The following is a 17901-nucleotide window of genomic DNA, read 5'->3' on the forward strand; positions in this document are numbered from 1 at the left end:
GCTCTGTGCTGTGCTCGCACTAGTCCACGGACCGTTACAACCACAGCTTACATGCAAAAGGCTAACAGGAAAGGGTCAGCAGTTTGGAGGGATTTCACAGCTGTGATGCTCACAGCTTTTCTTTGTATGTTTGCAAAAGTTAAGCATAATGATGCCAAGTGTGACATGACTGAAAAGCTCCACTGCAGAAAGAGAGAATGGAATTGGCCCATATTGGCCGCTTTTCATTTGCTCCCTGTTAAACTCAGAATGAAACTTAAAATCCTGCTAACCAGGCCCCATCTTATCCTAAAGACCTTGTAGTACTGTATCACCCCAATACAGCCCTTGGCTCTCAGAATGGTATCTTACCTGCTGTTCCTAGAGTTTCTAAAAGTAGAATGGGAGGCAGAGTCTTCAGATTTCAGGACACTCTTCCTAGGAACCGCCTCCCAGTTCGGATTCAGTAGAAAGACCATCTCTCTATTTTTAAGATTAGGTTTCAAACTTTCCTTTTTGATAAAGCATCTACTCAGAACTGGATCAGGTGACCTGAACCTCCTCTTAGTTATGCTTCCTCACTCACCTCTGTTCACTCTCTGTGTGTATACACTCCAAGCAATAAATCAGTAGTTATTGATCATCTCTAGTTCTCTTCCACAGTGTGTCTTTTGTCCCATCTCCCTCCCCTCACCCCGTAATTAGTCATGGCAGATGGCCGCCCCTCCCTGAGCCTGGTTCTGCTGGAAGTTTCTTCCTGTTAAAAGGGAGGTTTTCCTTCCCACTGTCGCCAAGTGCCTGCTCATAGGGGGTCATATGATTATTGGGGTTTTTCTCCCTATTATTGTAGGGTCTTTGCCTTACAATAAAAAGCACCTTGAGCCAAATATTGTTGTGATTTGGAGTCATATGGACAAAACTGAACAGATTTGACTTTTTATTCCTCTGAGTTACAAATACAGAATAACCCTTGTTATTGGATCAGTACTCTGTATTGGCAAATCTCTGACGTTCAAGGCGTGTGCACTTTGTGTGCTGACATTTTGAGCCTATCAGGAAGCAGACCCATAACACAGTGTTTTGCAAATGATTTCACCAGTGAAGGACTGAAAGCACCGATTTTCACAGCCTGTTGGCTACAATTTTGTACTGCGAATGGAAGCGTAGTGCTCAAACAGAAAATCTCCCTCTTTCTCGTAGGCTGCTGCCTTTATGACCCCTCTGTATCAGCACAGTGGCCCATTGAAAAGAGTGAGGGTGCTGTCCTTTTTCACACAGTGCTTACGTCACTTTCAACAAATCTACAATTTGATTCATTATCAGTATTATCAAAATAAAAAATTATCTCACAGTTAAAACTCAGCATAACATCCCAACTTTGGTCCTAATCTGTCGTCATCATCATCATATGATTAGACTGTTCATTTATTATTGCGAATACTACTTTTATCCCGTCAGTTTGAACCTTTATACTCAGCAATGAGAGTCCAGTTAAGGGGGAAAAAGTCAACAATGTGACTGCTTGTTCCTTTCTCCTTATCAATGTCTTCATCATCTCACGATGAGTTCCTGCTCCTCCTCAAGGCCTTCCGTTCCCGTTTTCATCCTTATCACAGTTGCTAAGGCATTTCAAGGAATAAGAAAGTCAGGTCAGCTGCCAAAAATTCCACATGACCAGGAAGCTTTATTGTAGAGCCAAACGCATTTAGATCTTAGGAATTTAGTTCACGCATGGTGCCAGAAGCTCACAGTTTCCACAAGCAAGGAAGCTGGATAATACTAAAAAGTACAGGCATAATTCAAGGAAATAGGGAATCAATCTTAATCCAAAAAGACAGACCTCTCGAGCTAACAGTCAAGACCGTGAAAATGGACCCACTGTGAGAGGAAAATATGAAAAATATATGCTGCACTTGCTGATTCCTGAGGAATGGCGCATCCATTCGAATCGTGATGTTTCATATGGCTGGAGCTGTTCTTGATTTCTTAAGCAGCTCTGGATGTGGTTTCCCCTCTACTCTGTTTTCTGAGGCAATGAAACATTTTTAACAATGGCCTGACAGGAATTGACTGTCGAGGCTCTGAAGCAAGTCAGGTTTAACAGAGAAACTCTTTCTTCACTGCCTTACGGAAAACTGATGCTCAGCTTACACAAAGCAGTCCCAGAGTGAGAGTAACCTGCACGGATGTTTAGCTTCCTGAAGTGATTCAGCCACTGAACTTCAAGTTCTTGGCTGCAATGTGACATCAGTGGCAGTGTTTAAATTGGGGAGAGGGGGGTGTACTGGATTATTTCCAAGCAAAAAAGGAAGCAAGCAAGAAAAATGAGGAAATTAAATCATTAAAGCACCCTTTAGCCGTGACACTCGCTGGTGTTGTGCCAGCTCCAGTGTGCTTGTATGTACTTTTCCTTCTCCTTTTGGTCCTTGGAGCTGACACTGTGTGTGCGTGTCTGTAAATGTGTGCGCACGTGTTGAGCCGGCGGTGAGACCATGAATTAAAGAAGAGATTAATGAGTCAGGACATGCAGGCTCAGACTCCAATCTGTTCCCTGCCCCACTCTGGGGGCCGTCTCTCTCCACAAAACCTCATTCTGTCAGCAGACGCATACACATACTGTACGTATACACCGCTGAGACCCAACAGGAAGGCCAAGGACTCGAGAACGTTTGTGTGTACATCTGACAGAGAGAACGCACGGTTGGCAGAGTGTAAAGGCAGAGATAGAGGATGTAAGGGAAGCAAAGACGGCGTGGCAGGATGTCTTCGCTGATATAACCCACTGCCCTGTAGGCCGTCACCCCACCCAGACAACACACCGTAACCCTGAGACCTGCCATCTGTCCGGAAGAGCTGGAAGAGACAGAAATCGAGGGAGGTAACAGACTGAGACGGAACAAAAAGACAAAAAAGGGAGTCAGGGGGTGGGAGAGAACTAAATAAGAGAAAAGGAAAGTAGAACACACGAACAAGGGTGAAGCAGGCTGCAGGGGAAAAAAAAGGCTGATGAAAATGACTGGAAACAGAAAAATGGGAAACCCATGATGAGAAAAGAATGTGGAGAGAGGAGAAAGTGGCGGCAGAGGCAGCTTTCCTTTAAACCACACTTCCTATCACTCACTGTTCACTTTCAGAAAGTTTGCCTACATGAAAGAAACCTGGAGATGAATATCTCCAAGCCTCCAAGTTTTTGTTCCCTCTTATTTTTTTCCTCCTTTTTCTTTAATATTTCGGAGCTGATGCAGATACGGTTTTGTCTCTATTGCTTTAAGCCCCTGAGGCCATTCAAACAAACCTGTGATGAATACAATGACGATGGCCTTGATGCTCTTTATCATCATTTAGCCTTATATGAGATTGGGTGCCACATTACCATGAAATAGTCATCAACCCTCGCTATCTGTCCCTCAGCTCTCCCACTTTAATACATGCCACGAGTCTCGCTAATCCCATGATATGCCTCATAATCTCATCACAGATATGAGCGGAGAGAGGGAGAAATGGGGAAAAAGGCAGTAAGAGAGGAGGGTGGTGAGGGATGAAATGCAATGAGAGAAGAGAGGCAGGCAGATATTAGATCTATGTAAAGACATAAGATACATCCATGCATCTCTCTCTGTCTCTCTCTCTCATATACATATGTTTGACATAAGACGAAGAGTGGCCTACAAATTGAGGGGGCAAGCAGACAGCAGGAGAGGGGAGACTGGAGAGAAAGATGTAGGGAGAAGGGGGGGGGGGTTTGCTTGTGACCTGATTTCCCCACTAAGCCACTCAGAAGTGGAGCAGCACGTAGAGCAACTGAATGTAGCATCTCCACCGAGCGCTGCAAACATCCAGCTGTTCTGCTCGTATGCACTCGAAGTGCATGTGTAGAACCATCACGGTGCGCACAGACTGCACCACATAGCCCGTTTAACTTACTGACCTACATGCATCTCATGCGCATCCTTGTCTTGCTGAGTCACAAGCCTCATGTTCCTCTCTGTCTGCATTTGCCTCTCTAGAAGTCCATGCTTCTTCATTCTGCCAGCGTTTTGGGTGGGTGGGGGGTGCGTGGGTAGTTGGAGACACACTACAGTGGCAGTCTGATGTCTACCAGTCTGGCAAAACCGCTCTAACAGCCCGGCGTGCCGCAGAGTGCTGGCAGTATAGACGCACGCACACACACGTCTATTACACAGCTGGATATCCGTCCTGTGTACATAAACAGCGTCTGGATATGGAACGCACAGATGCCTCGCTGCTGTGACACCAGTCTGGGTTTCGAAATCAGAGAGAGAAGACGCTGATAAAGAGAATCAGATGCAGTCTAGATGCAGCACGTGTATTCATCAGGAGCATGTATTGATATCTCACTGCTGTGTTTTCCTGTGTGTGTGTGTGTGTGTGTGTGTGTGTGTGTGTGATGCTTCGGGGCCACAGGTCTCGTCTCTCACATGACCAACCAATGTTACACACACATGCGCGCGCGCACACACACACACACACACACACACACACACACACACACACTTAAAGACTAGCTCTTTCAGCTATTATAAAGCCATTTCATTAGGTATATCTGTTCAACTGCTTGTTAAAGCAAATACTTAAACAACCAATCAGATAGCTTTTAAGAATCTAAACCAGAATCCTTGATTGGTGGCTGTTGACTAGGTTTTCTGTTCTATTTTGATTTTTTTCCCCAGCAAAATAAATGAATAAATAAATAAACAACCACTGCAGTGGTAGCAGATTGTTAATGTGACTCTGGAAATTTGAGGGCTGTGATGTAGATATGGTAAAGAGGATCTACTGAAGCTCAAAGCAGGCTGCTCTGAGCTTTTTAGAAACTCCCAATCTACCAGGATTTTCCCACTCAACCGTCTCTAGGCTTTACTGAGCACCTCTCGGATGTGGTGGAATCGAAGATGTGCAGCTGACCTATCTGCAGCAACTCTGTGGCACTATCACGTCAACATTGAGCAAAATATCTGAGCAATGTTTTCAGCACCTTGTTGAATCTCTGCATGAAGGATTAAAGCAGTTCTGAAAGCTTAGTACTAGCAAGGAGTAGCTAATGAAATAGCCACTGTGTGTTTATATAAAAATAATCAAAGAAGAATTTTCAAATATTTTCTCTTTCCTTAGTTAGACGATGAGAAAGTAGAAAGCCTGAAATTATCACTCTTCCACAAACTGAGGTAAATATCCATCAATACTCAGACACGATAGCTAACACAAAAAGCATTAGCAACGGTACAGCCCAGGTTTGGATTTCAACAATAAAGCAAAGCAAAGCAAGAAAGCGACCATAAAAGATGACTTTTTGAATGATTTATTGCTCGTATGAAGTTCTTTTTGTGAATCTCACATTTTAAGCTGATGAAAAAAAAAAAAAAAAAAAAAGAGCTTTTGGTCAACAAGAACCTTCCAGAGCAGGATTGTCAAACTCAAATACACAGTGGGCCAAAATTCAAAACTGGAACAAAGTCGCGGGCTAACATTAATATTTATTGAAAAAACAAAATCTTCCTCCAGATATAAGAATGAATCTTTTCTTATGGACCCGGTCGCAGCAGATGGCCCCGCCCCTCTCTGAGCCTGGTTCTGCCGGAGGTTTCTTCCTGTTAAAAGGGAGTTTTTCCTTCCCACTGTTGCCAAAGTGCTTGCTCATAGGGGGTCATATGATTGTTGGTTTTTTCTCTGTATCTATGAAGCGCCTTGAGGCGACTTATGTTGTGATTTGGCGCTATATAAATAAAATTGAATTGAATTGAAACAAATTTTGCTGAAAAACTGAATATGGAACAAGCAAAGCGTAATACTAGACAATATATATATTAGCTGTATAATACCATCAGGCCAGTTATAATGGCTTCGCGGGCCAAATGTAATTAGGCTGCAGGCCAAATTTAGCCCGCGGGCCAGAGTTTGACACTTATGTTCTAGAAGAAGTAAAAGTCTTTCCATAGTTGAACCCGGGGAGTGTTTTTTACTGCTTCACTGAGGTGTTGGCTGATTGTTGGCTTCGGCTCCCCCATTGTCCTCTAAATATAAGATTAGATATAAAATCATCCAGATCCCAATTACTGACCAAAATAATTCTGCTTTTAGTCCCCCCCTCCCAGACATGGCTACCACAACAACACAAGAATAGCTCCTCCATGTCCTTTTTCTTCAAGTAGAACCCCCCACTTCACACACACACATACGAACATAAGCGCCAGACAACTTTAAAAAAAAAACAAAAAACACACAACTGGTCCCTGTCTGATGTTCCTGTCATGGAGCTGGTGGCGCCTGAATCATACAATCTGTTTGCTGCCATCCTCAAGCTGTGATTCTGACACCCACCATTGACTACGAGCACGCGCGCTAACACACACGTCCGGTGTCACAGATCATGAAAAACTAATGCGCGAGCTTTAACGTATGCACACAGAAACAATAGAGACATGTCCACGGGTGAGCAGCTACATTCAGAGATCAATCTGCATAAAGCCGCCCACTGCAAAAAGCCAGTTATTGATGCCGGTCCAACAAAAGTGCCCGCCATTGATCCAAAAAAAGGAGGGGGGGGGGGGGCTCTCTGGGTGTCACAAGTCAAAGAATGTGACAATGACAAAGTTGCTTTCATATCAGCGAAGGCTTTGTCTGCGATGCAACGCTGTACCTGTGGGCGCAACTAAAAAGCCAGTATAGCCCATTTTCCTCTGTGTTTGTGTCTATGTGGCCACAGGTTCTTTGTCTGAGGTAGTCACATGACCAGTCTGACTTGGCGCCGTCCCCTCCCCTCTGCAGTGCGCCACCATACAATAAAAACGATATGATATATGAGACAACAACCACCCACGCTACACGTGTGCTTACAAACAAACACCCCATCAGTCCCTGGAAACTTTGCTTCGTGAGCAGAACGCCATCCTTAATGCAAAAAAACAAAGAAAGCGCCACGAAAATATAAAAACGTGTCTCTTAATTGGCCGCATGCGAGCTATTAGTGATAAAGCGGAGAGGAGGAGGAGGATGATGTGGAGGGAGATGTTAAAGAAGAAGGAAGATGAAGGGACGGTGGCAGCTGCGTGGGAGGGGGTGGGAGTGAGTCGGGATCAAGTGGGAGGGAATCGATAGTGTTGATGATGATGTTATGGGTGATGTGGAGGACGAGCACGGGAACACGGGTGCACAGGGTTAATGGCGAGATTGACGAGGTTTGCGGCAATGTGCGAGCTGGAACACGTTTAGCTGCTGTGGTCTTTGGACTGGACGTAGCTGGGTGCCGAGGAGGAGGGAAAGGAGTGAAAAGGAGGACAAAAAGGGGAGGAAGGGCACAGATGGAAAAATATGGGACAAAAAAAAATTTCAATTGTCGTAAGGAGCTGTGCATTTAAAGGAGAACGAAGGACACAGGAGGGAAACAGAGGGAGGGTATAGATACTCAAGGTTGGAAGGGGGGGTGGCGGTGGGGGTGGATGAGGGGTTGGGGGTTTTGAAGCAGCCAGCTTAGGTCCCAAGGGTGCGATTTCCTGCTCCAATACATTAGGACAGTCTGACAGACGACTCTGTGGATCTAACTGCGTATCCTATGTGCATGTTAATTACAGAGAGAGAGACCGAGGGTTAAGTAAGTCTGCAGAGGAGAGAGCAGCACAAAGGCAACTCAGGTGTTTCCCTAGTCAAAACAAGTCAATGCGCTTACCTTCTGTGGAGCCTTAATTACAGCCTCGGTGTCTAACCACTCTACAACAGCCTACATTCATAATCACATACATCAACACTGTGTGTGTGATTAACAATCTCTCATCAAGAGGCTGAAAAATAAAGAAAAACACAACGACGTCTTGACTGTCTGTAGGTTTCGGGACAATCCCACCACGTACAGAGGAACTTCTGCACAGGAATATCCTTCCTGTAACTCCCTGCTATTTCTGCTTTTGTATTCAGATGGCCACTTTTATAATAACAAAGAAACAAACTGTAAGAAAGTCAGTTTGTTTGTTTTAGTGCCAAAAATCGAATAGAAATTCTAACCCTACAACTAGAAATAATTACATAAACACTTCAGGACAAAGAAAAGCTGACTGAAATTACTTGAGGACCTTTTCTGAATAATTCGGGCAGCTCTGACAGAAAATTGAGAAAAGAGATAGTTCAGAATAGTTTTTTGTCATAAAACATGCAGTTTATTATCTGTCCTTTGCTTCCAAAGGTCGACATTTATTACATTTTATGTTCTGGTTTTTTTTGCTGTCTCTGTGCTGCTTAAAATAAGTAAATATATAGCTGCCAGAAGGATTTCTAAAACAAATGGGTGCTGACGTTTCTAACAAAAGTCACTTACCATCAGCTCATTGTGCAGGGAGTAATATACTGAGTGTAATACTACACATTTGTGGCAAAGAACTTCTACAGTAGCTGTAAGAATTGTAACAGTGTATAACTGTTTTTGTCCAATTACAGAGCTTTACAACACTGAGGTTACACGTTACATCAGGCTGTAGATACAAACTAGGTTCTTGTTAGTAGGATCTGATGAGGTTTGTTCACAATAAGAAAAGCCAGACTTTCATTTAAGTGCGAGTGAAAAACGTGGCATATAGTGTGCACAGCCATAAGTGGCTGATTAAAAAAAGAAAAAGCAAAGCTGAAGTAAGGATTTCACTGCTCATTTTTCTTGTAGTTAACTTTTCCTTCACCTTAGCAAAAACGTCAAAAAGTACAAAGCACAACAACTGGACTAATGGGCTTCCTTAGTTTCTCTGCATACACCCCCACTCGACCCATCCAGCTCCAGCCAAGCATCCCCAGACTGTGGCAACATGGTTCTTCTAAATGAGTTTAGGCTTTATTAGTCTGTCAGGGAGGGAAAAAAAGAAAGAAAAAAAAAACATTGTTTCCCCCAGTAGCAGGTTGAGATATTATTCATCTATAATTGGTAATAACCCTGTACCCCCACCCTGAGGCGGCTCAATCTCCACTGAGTAATCACTGCCACTGCCTGCTCTGCTGGAAACAGCATTATTAGGTCGATAGCACTGTCTCTACTGCTGCTGTCTGCCAAGGAGGTTTATTATCAGACAATATATGGCTCTGCTCCTGTTGTTCTTTAAAAACCACAAGCTGTGGCTGAACGGATTTATCTCGCACACCGAGCTACCATTAAATATCGCGGCGTCCTGGACACAGGAGGCTCCAAAATAAGCTCCGGCGGGATCATTTAGGCTGAGGCTTTATCAGCTTTTATGACAGCGACACTTGATCAAAACACCGTTCACTTTACAATATTTAAACTGGCACCTCGGCTGATTCCACCAGGTCAAAACAATGTCACACGTTTTCTTCGCATCAACGTTTTAAAAAGCAGCGATTCAGATTCCAACTCTCACACTTCAGTCTATAAAATTACTACTTCTTATTTCACAGAACCAAAGCTGAAGATATTATTTTATTTATTCACTTTTTTAAGCAAAAAGAACAATTCTTGCTAAGATTTCTCTCTAATGATGGTGGAGCGTTTAATTTTCACTCAGTGTGACATGCGTGACATCTCGTTTATTTCAAAATGTGTCAGGTTTATATATTAACTTGTGCTTTTACAATTTTCTGAGAGCAATCCTGGTTTGCACACCAACTTGGTTTGTCCGGCTCAAAATGGGCTCGACACGGTGACTGTGGTCATAGCCAGGATTAGTCTGCACATAACTTCTGTTACCTAACGTAGCACAAAACTGGACATTACATAGATGGATTTAAAAAAAAAAATGCATTAAAGCTTGAGTGACTAAAATCCAACTTGAAATTCACAGTACTTTAAAACACTCCTGGGTTTGTTGTCACTAAATTTTTATATGCAGTAAAAACCCTGCTTAACAGCTCTCTGTCACCTGTCTGCATTAGCTGGCTTTTTATTTTATGCAGAAGAGTCAAACTACTGATCAGAAATCCCCTTTCATGGGAGTGCACACGTCGCCTGATAAAGAAATCCTGGGTGATAAAAACAAACAAACAAACCTTATCACTGATAAGAGACGGGCTATACTGAACTTTCTTTGTAGTAGCCCTACTGATATTTAAGTCACTGAGTATTTTTCTTGGAAAAAAACTGAAACTGATGGTCTAAATCATAGACCATCCATAAAACTGTGCTGCATTTCTGCACAGTACTACTGGAAAACAAGCTGCTTTGATAATAAGTGTTTAGTCTTATGAATGCGAGACTGTTTCTGAAGCTTTAAAACCTGCTGTAAATTCCCAACTTTTGGGAAACTACCCTGAGCCGTTTGGTTCTTCCCAAACAGTAAAAACGTGCGATAATAAGATGATGAGAAAGAGTGATTGCTGAGTGAAACTGAAACAGTGACCTTGCTGCTGCTTAGGGCGGACTAATATTTCATCAGCTAACACTAAGGGCACACCTGCCTCACAGCTATACCCACATCTGCCAACGGTTTTGTGCTTCATCCCTGTGAGGAGGCGTCAGGGGAGGAAAGGAAGAAAAGAGGGAAATGAAAGACCAAAAAAAAAACCAAAAAAAAAACAAAGTCTCGTGTGGGTTTTACTCAGAGACTCTGGTGCGTTTCAGGGAAAGTGTAGGCTGTCTTTGAACAGACAAACCCACAAAAAGAAGGCAATGACACTGTGACAAAGGGAGGGGGGAGGCATAAAAGATAGAACTGCAGTGGTAAACCACCTCCTGAAGTTTGTTTTAGTATGAATACCTCGACTCAAAGTGTGTCAGCTCACAAGCAACTTACACAGGACACATGTCAAAAGCAGCTCTTTTCCCCCTTAAACGAGCCAGTGGAGCACCATTATGAAAGTGACTTATAGAAATGGAAGAGAAGGGGGGACAGAGGGAAGGAAGTGGCATCATGTGCTCAACATCAGGCAGAAGTGAAACCGTGCTGGCAGATGACATCCATTGAACATTTCAGATGAAGTCATTCATATCTCCGAGTCTAGGTTACACTGACACGCAGGCCACTAACCGCAAGCTTCTATCTTCAGCATCTTAACTAATTAGTCTAACTTGTTGCTAAGCAAAATGCCTTTGTGTTTGAGAGTGTGAGCGTGGGGTGCCTGGATCATTTCGACTATGAGATCATGGAGATCATGACATATGTGTTGATAAGACTGCGATGACAACACTGAAAACATCCATTTGCGGTCAGGATGTGAAAATCGGATGAAGCATCAGATTAACCTGTAAGCTCTCCGCTCATCTATCGTCACCATAAACGTCTAACACGTACCGAGTAGCCACTAACACTTGATTACATATTTGGAGAAAAACAGTTGTTAATAGTGATCGCACTTAGACGTTGTATAAGTTTAGGAGACAGTAGTCATTAACTACCGTAATGTCCAAGTGGTCACTGTGTCATTCAGCTATAGATACAAAAACAGTAATGTTTCCATGACTGAGTTTGGCTATAACTGTCAAATAAAATCGGATATTGCGACATTATTGCAGTTTGACAGGGAGCAAGAAGTGAGTGCGGAAAACTTCATAGCACTCAATCAAGAAGCTAATGAGATATTGTGCCACACCACATGGCTACAAACAAAAAACAAAACAAAAAAAGGTGTCATTTTGAGCTCAGACCTACAGGTGCTTTGTCATTGGATCTCTCAGCAGATAGTCAAATAATTGCATTATTAGCATTTAAAAGCAGCAAAGCTCTTACAAATCAGATCCTTGTCAGTCGCTTCCATAACCTGACACCACTTGATAAGGTGGTGAAAGAAATGCATATTTTAACATCTACAGTATAAACAGCAGAGCAATGATCTTTCATGTTGTTTTTTTTGGAAGCTTTTCAGCCACAGGGATGTTGGTTTTTATAGAGTCGACCTGTGACCTGGTGTTATAGAGCACTGGTATAAATATAATCAGCCCCTCTTCTCCCGCTCTATTACATACCATCAAATAGCTGAGACAAAGGGAAAGAGCTGACCTTATCTGTCCTCAAAGTGTGCACGAGCACACACAAACACACGCTGGTACTGTCCGTACCAGTGTGGCTGACTTTAAAACTAACCCGAGGAGGAGGGAGGGGGGGAAACCTGAGCTTTCATCTGCATGCAGCTGCCTCGGTGAAAGACAACTGAAGAAAAAAAAAAAATTGCACAGATAAAATGATCAGAGAGTGGAAGAACGAAAAAGAAAACAAAAAAAACCAAAGGACAGAGCCGATAAACTGACCAGAGCAAAACAAAGGGCTATCTGTAAAAGCCTTGGACTTTATCCTGCCCTGTGATGACAGAACTTCGATCCCCAGGCAGGCAACAGGAGACTCCCAGAACCCTGATTTAGGCTGTTAATCTCCCACTTCGATTCAGCTCATTGAGCAGCGTGATGCTGATCAATTAGAAAACAGCTGCACTAGCTGCTGACCACACAGGCACGCTTGTTTTTACTGCTTTTAAAGACAGATGTTTCTTGAAGCCACGTGTGTTCCAATTTCCATCTTCATCAGATCCTATCTCAAGTCTCTTCTTGGCAGGTTATGGAGCCAGCCACTGTCTCATGTCGACTTGTTAGATTACCGAGACACAAAAAAAAAACGATCCTCTAGAGGTCAAGCCACGCAGGCAGGAAAGCCTCACAACTAGCACAATGGAGCAAATCTGCTCTTGACAGGGAAACGGCACATATGATCAAAAACACCGCTATCACTATAGCAACAAAAGCAGGCGTAGATGGGAAAAGTAAGGGCAGGTTTTAACCTTATTTTCCACCTGACTGCATAGTAAAAGTGGCAGCAAGGAAATTTTCCATGCTGGCGACCTGAGCTTACCTTGCCTGTGTAATTAAAGGCCGCAATGTTAAAGAGCCCTTATATGAAAGAGGCTATACAAGCAAATGGCATGTGCGCTTCTGTGTGTGTGACTCACCCATCCTCCTTGGCTCTGGATCCAGGGCTGAATGTGGTTGTCTAGGTAGACCGTCATCCACTCTACGATCCTGCCCACCAAGGGGCTCATCTCCTTCTCGACGCACTCGACACACAGTGCCCCGCCGAACGCGAAAAGCCCTACGATGCGGCCCCAGTTAACGCCGTCCCGGAACACCTCGTCCATCACGTTCTCGAAGCTTTGGTAGGCCGTGGCCGGCGTGATGTGCAGCTGGCTGTGAAGGTCGCTGAAGGCACGAGCGTATCGCAGCTCGAACTCATTGGCCGTGTCCCGGAGCGCCTCCTTCACTGCGTCGAGGTCCGTCGTTGATGGCGGCTGCTGCTGCCGCCGCTGCGGGGATGCCGGTGGGGTCCCGGGACTGGTGCCATTAAAAGTCCCATTGGCGTGTGTGTCTATTCGCTGTTCCTCATCCAACCCCGCTGCCCCCCCATCAGTCCTGTTCGAAGGCTCGTTGAGTACTATGTGGTTGAGAGGATAGTTTCTCTGGGAGAGTTTATACCTTATGTAGAAAAGCACAAGTTCTCTGTTTTGAGACATTTTGTATTTAAATGTGCTTTTTTTGTTTTCCCCTCCTCTTTGCTCCGGCTCTTCTCTCTGCTGGTCAAGCCTCGCTGTGTTAGAGTGTACACACACTGCGCCAGGCTTTTTCTTTCCTCCCGTTTTCTCTGCTCAGACCGCCATGGTCAGCTGATATCCACGGGACACTTGGGGGGTGAAAACCAAACCTATACAAGGCTGCACAGCTCAGGCCCTGCAGAGACACAACGATGAAAGGTCAAAGTCTGGATTGCTTATATCCAGGATTACGTGTGCGTGCGCGCGTGTGTGTGTGTGAGACCGTGTAAGGAGAGTGGAGAGCGTAGGGACGACTGTGAACCTTCAAATTAAATTTGGACAGGTAGGGTCAAAGTGCGTCTCTCTAATTGGGCTGTTACATATGAAGCAGATGGCGATGATATTAATGAGACGACAGCAGAGAGAATGTGTGTGTACACACACATGTGTGTGTGTGTGTGTGTGCGCGCGTGTGTCAGAGAGAGAAAGAGAGAGACAAAGTTAAAGGAGGTGTGAGGAAGGTGAAGCGAGATCAGAACGACAGTCTGGCTTGAAGCTCCACGTAGACATCCTAATCAGTGACCTCTGACCTCTGAGGGAAGCTTTCACACATCTTGTTTATCCCATCTCCAAGTACTTCGTTATTCTCTCGCTCACACACGTGCCCTGAAATCTTCACACAAAACTGACTCCGTCATATTTCCAGCCTCCTCCTCATTACTGGCATTGGAGGTTGCAGAAAGCATTAACGACGCATGTATATGAGCTTGCATTATGGGCTCTTCTGACAGCTTTAGCATGAACGTGTGGTGACAGTGTTGAACTGCAAAATAAAATGTGGTAATAAAAACTGTATGGGAGATGCCATGCTGCCACTCTCCGCCGGCAGGTTTGTTCTCATCAAGTTAACTTACGTTTATGTTTCAGCGGCTGATTAAAAACAGCCTGAGCGTTGTTAAATATACAAAATGTCATAAACTTCCTCTGAACTCAAATTCTGGGAAACTATTAGCAAACACATGCAGCAATAACCTCAGTAATTTGGTTCTTTTAAGCAGTGATGTATCAAACTGCTCTTACTTAAAACATTCTGCTCAGATAGGTCACGCACAGGTCAAACACATGTTTGGTTACTTTGTCAGCGAAGGAATTTTTAAAACATGTGAACTACCACCGAGGAGAAAGGTCAGCATACCGAACAGGTACGCACCCACAGATCAGCTTCATATTTGAATTGGCCTTGTTGACTCATATCAGTTTACAGATATCAATATCGATACTTATCTTTAGCTGACAAACCTTAAAACATGCGTTTTGTTGTTGTTGTTGTTTTTTTTATGTTAACGTTAAGTTTAAAAATTAAGATAAATTAATTTGTGTTTCTGGAACAAAATGCAAACAAAAAGTTACAATAATAATAACAAAATATTTGTATTAGCTATCAGCCAAAATTTTATTTCAAACATTAGTATCAGCCATATTAAAGAGTAACAGCCCCCCCAAAAAAAGAAAAAAGAAGAAGCAGCTTTGATTAGAAATATATCCAAGTTAGGAGGAAATGAACAGCCGTTTCTATCAAATCTTCTCCAGTTAACATTTTAGGCAAAACCGATTTCCAGCAACAATAATGTGGGGAATGAATGTTTTATTATTCACATGTATAACAGAAATTTGAACATATCTGGAGTTGTTCCAAATAAAAACATTTGGGTTGTGGAAAATACAGTCTGGCAAGGATATATCAGCTTTTTTTGTCAGGTTACATTAACAGAAATAAATAAATAAATCACAATTCATATGTGAACAAGAAAGTCCGTGGAGAAAAGCTCCTGCAGCCTCAGTTATTACTTTCACATCCCTGACAGCAGCCTAATAACATTAGCGATGTTCAGTAATACAAACTGCTTTATTAATTATTTCCGTTCCCGTCCTGAAGCCTCTAAATTGAGTTTAGGTCCCTGAAACAAAGACTCTGAGAGCAGTTGACTGGTCAGCCCCTTCTGTATTCTGCTGTCACCGTACCACACTCACTGGTACACACAAAAAGACGTGGAAGGGACGTGACCCGCCGGTGATCCCAAACTGTCTGCTTATCGTGACGGAGTCTGACCTTTCCTGTAGCAATACTGACATTTACGTTGATACGTGGCGGAACCTAATAATCAGGGTGGCCGACCGCTGGGAAGGAGTTCCATGCAAATAGCGCTGGTGTCATTACATAATACAATATACTCCTAACAGCACAATAGAAGCACGATACAGTGTCAGCTGGCAGAAACTGCCCCCCCCCCCACACACACACACATACACAAAAAAACTCACTGAAATACACCCAGCTGACTACTTAGTCCGCATTTGGGTGGTAAAAGTAACAGAAGATCGGAAGAGCGGTTCAGCAGGAATGCCGAGACCCTCTTCCGATCTACTCACTGAAATACACCCAGCTGACTACTTAGTCCGCATTTGGGTGGTAAAAGTAACAGAAAGAGCCTGTTACAGCACATAAAGACCCACAAGGCAGCAGTGTTTACAATGGCCACATGGTCCCCAGCTACCTACACGTGGCTCGGGTTTTAATGGGCCAGCACTGATGTAAACACCACACAGCTCCTCAAGGAATACCAGCGAGTCGTGACCAAATGTAGCGCCCGAACGCGACATTAACTCAAACATTAACTTGTTTCAATTAAACTGCTGATGTTTTTACGGTGGAATTTAAACTGTCCTTTTACACATTAACCAGTCAGAGCAGTGTTGAAACATGCTACTCCCTCTGGTGGCGCACTTAAAGCTTGTGTCAATTCCCCCACCGTCAGGATATTGATTATTATTTACATTTTTATTATTAAGTGGCGTTTTAACACCGTCAAAGATGTAAATATAATAATTAAAGATCATTCCCGAGCGTCTTACCAGCAACTCTTGATATCAAACCCGGGGGGAGTGCTCTTCTCCGTACACGGATCCTCTCGGTGAAAACGTCCCGAATCAGTCAGACAAGCCCGTCTGTCGCTTTACGTATACAAAAGCTGTCAGAACACAAGATAGGTACTTTGTGCTCAGGACTGTATTTGCACGTATCCTCCTACGTCCCCCTCCTCTCTTTGCATGGACAGCCCTCCCCCGATTGCGTAACACCGACGCTTTTATGGATGCCTGTTCACGATCGTGTCGAAAATTCTCGTACGTGCACGACTTAAAAACAGTACACGTATGCTATTACTCGCTCCAGTAACCTCTTAGAGATAACCCAGGCGTTAGATATTTTAAATGTTAACAGCTAACAACACGTTAGAAAGATCGATGCAATTTATTACATTTTTCAATTCGATTCAATTGAAAGGGACGTTTCTTTGCACTGTCACTAGTTGTTCATGTATCTGCCTTAACGCGTTTAGCACAATAAATTACATATAAATAACAAACCTGAAGTACCGGTTTTCACCGTAGTTTAAATAAACTCCACTCTATCTCTGTATTCCGCATACATTTTGATGTTTCTAATGAAAACTGTAGGGGATCCCGTGAACGCAACACAATTCCATTCCAAGACCTTTAATCGCGTCTCGTTAGAAAAATGCCACTTTGCGACAACACCCTGCTTTAAATAGACGACACCACCCCCGCAATTAGCATTGCAACACTAAAATTCCTAAGTAAGCCATTATGACAGAGACTGCTCCGCCTGTACTAACGCGGCTGTAGCCAGCTTGTGAACATGGCTGTCACTGTCATATACATGTAGTCGCACATTCGCAGACTGCAAGATCGAAAAACATATATTTTCCGAGGCAAACCCTTTTACTACAATGAACACGTATAGTTTGCACAAAGCAGAATTACATTTGACCCCGAAAGCTTTGTGGAGGGAACGAAAGTATCGCTGCGCGTTTTTTCACTAATCTGTCGACCTCTTTCCTCTCGCAGGATTCAGATAGGAAAATCCACCCTCTGCCATTCCTCCTCACGTTATTTCACCGACGCCATCAGCAGAGGGATCAGAATTACACTTGTACATCGAGCAGGAACTCTTACTTGTAGGGTGGTCTTCATAAAATCATGTCTGGTGGCTCAGAATCCAAACCCCGGCTGGATCAACCCTATCCGTCATTGCTGGCCCGTCTTGCGGAGGAGGTCCAGCTCAGCTACTGGTTACCGCAGATCCGCCCACAGCTACGCTTTCTACGTAACCGGTGCCAGTCAAGCCTCACTACAACTAGCGGGATCATTGCTTTTTTCTAACGTCAACACTCCGCCACAAATGCATTAACTGAGCCGTGCCAGTGTCGCTGAGATTTTCGAGTTGCTTCCCAGCGTGAACTACGAGCTAGCCAAGGCTAGCTTGTAGGAAGCATCAGCTAACGCTAGCCGGCTAATATTAGCGCTAACTTGCTAAAACTGCGCCAGTTGTATTGCTGAAGCGTCACATCTGACACACAGACATAAATTATTTAAGTCGACTAT

General features: G+C 43.7%; 1 protein-coding gene across 2 annotated transcripts in view; it reads right to left on the minus strand.

Moving 5' to 3' along the window:
* Nucleotides 1-17825, minus strand: part of bcl2l1 (BCL2 like 1) — a 33787-nt gene extending 15962 nt beyond the window's left edge. The window contains exons 1-2 of one of the 2 annotated variants that reach the window (XM_005744654.2): nt 17473-17825; nt 12862-13633 (exon numbers count right to left, since the gene is read on the minus strand). In XM_005744654.2, the coding sequence (XP_005744711.1) occupies nt 12862-13419 (558 nt within the window). In that variant the 5' untranslated portion in view covers nt 13420-13633; nt 17473-17825. Of the gene's footprint in view, nt 1-12861; nt 13634-16350; nt 16850-17472 lie in introns of those variants that run through there. The other variant, XM_005744655.2, reaches the window with a different exon arrangement.
* Between the last annotated feature and the right edge of the window lie 76 nt (nt 17826-17901).

This window comes from Pundamilia nyererei, unplaced genomic scaffold, assembly GCF_000239375.1.
Source record: "Pundamilia nyererei isolate P.nyererei 1_Seehausen unplaced genomic scaffold, PunNye1.0 scaffold00147, whole genome shotgun sequence".
NCBI classification, from domain to species: domain Eukaryota; kingdom Metazoa; phylum Chordata; class Actinopteri; order Cichliformes; family Cichlidae; genus Pundamilia; species Pundamilia nyererei.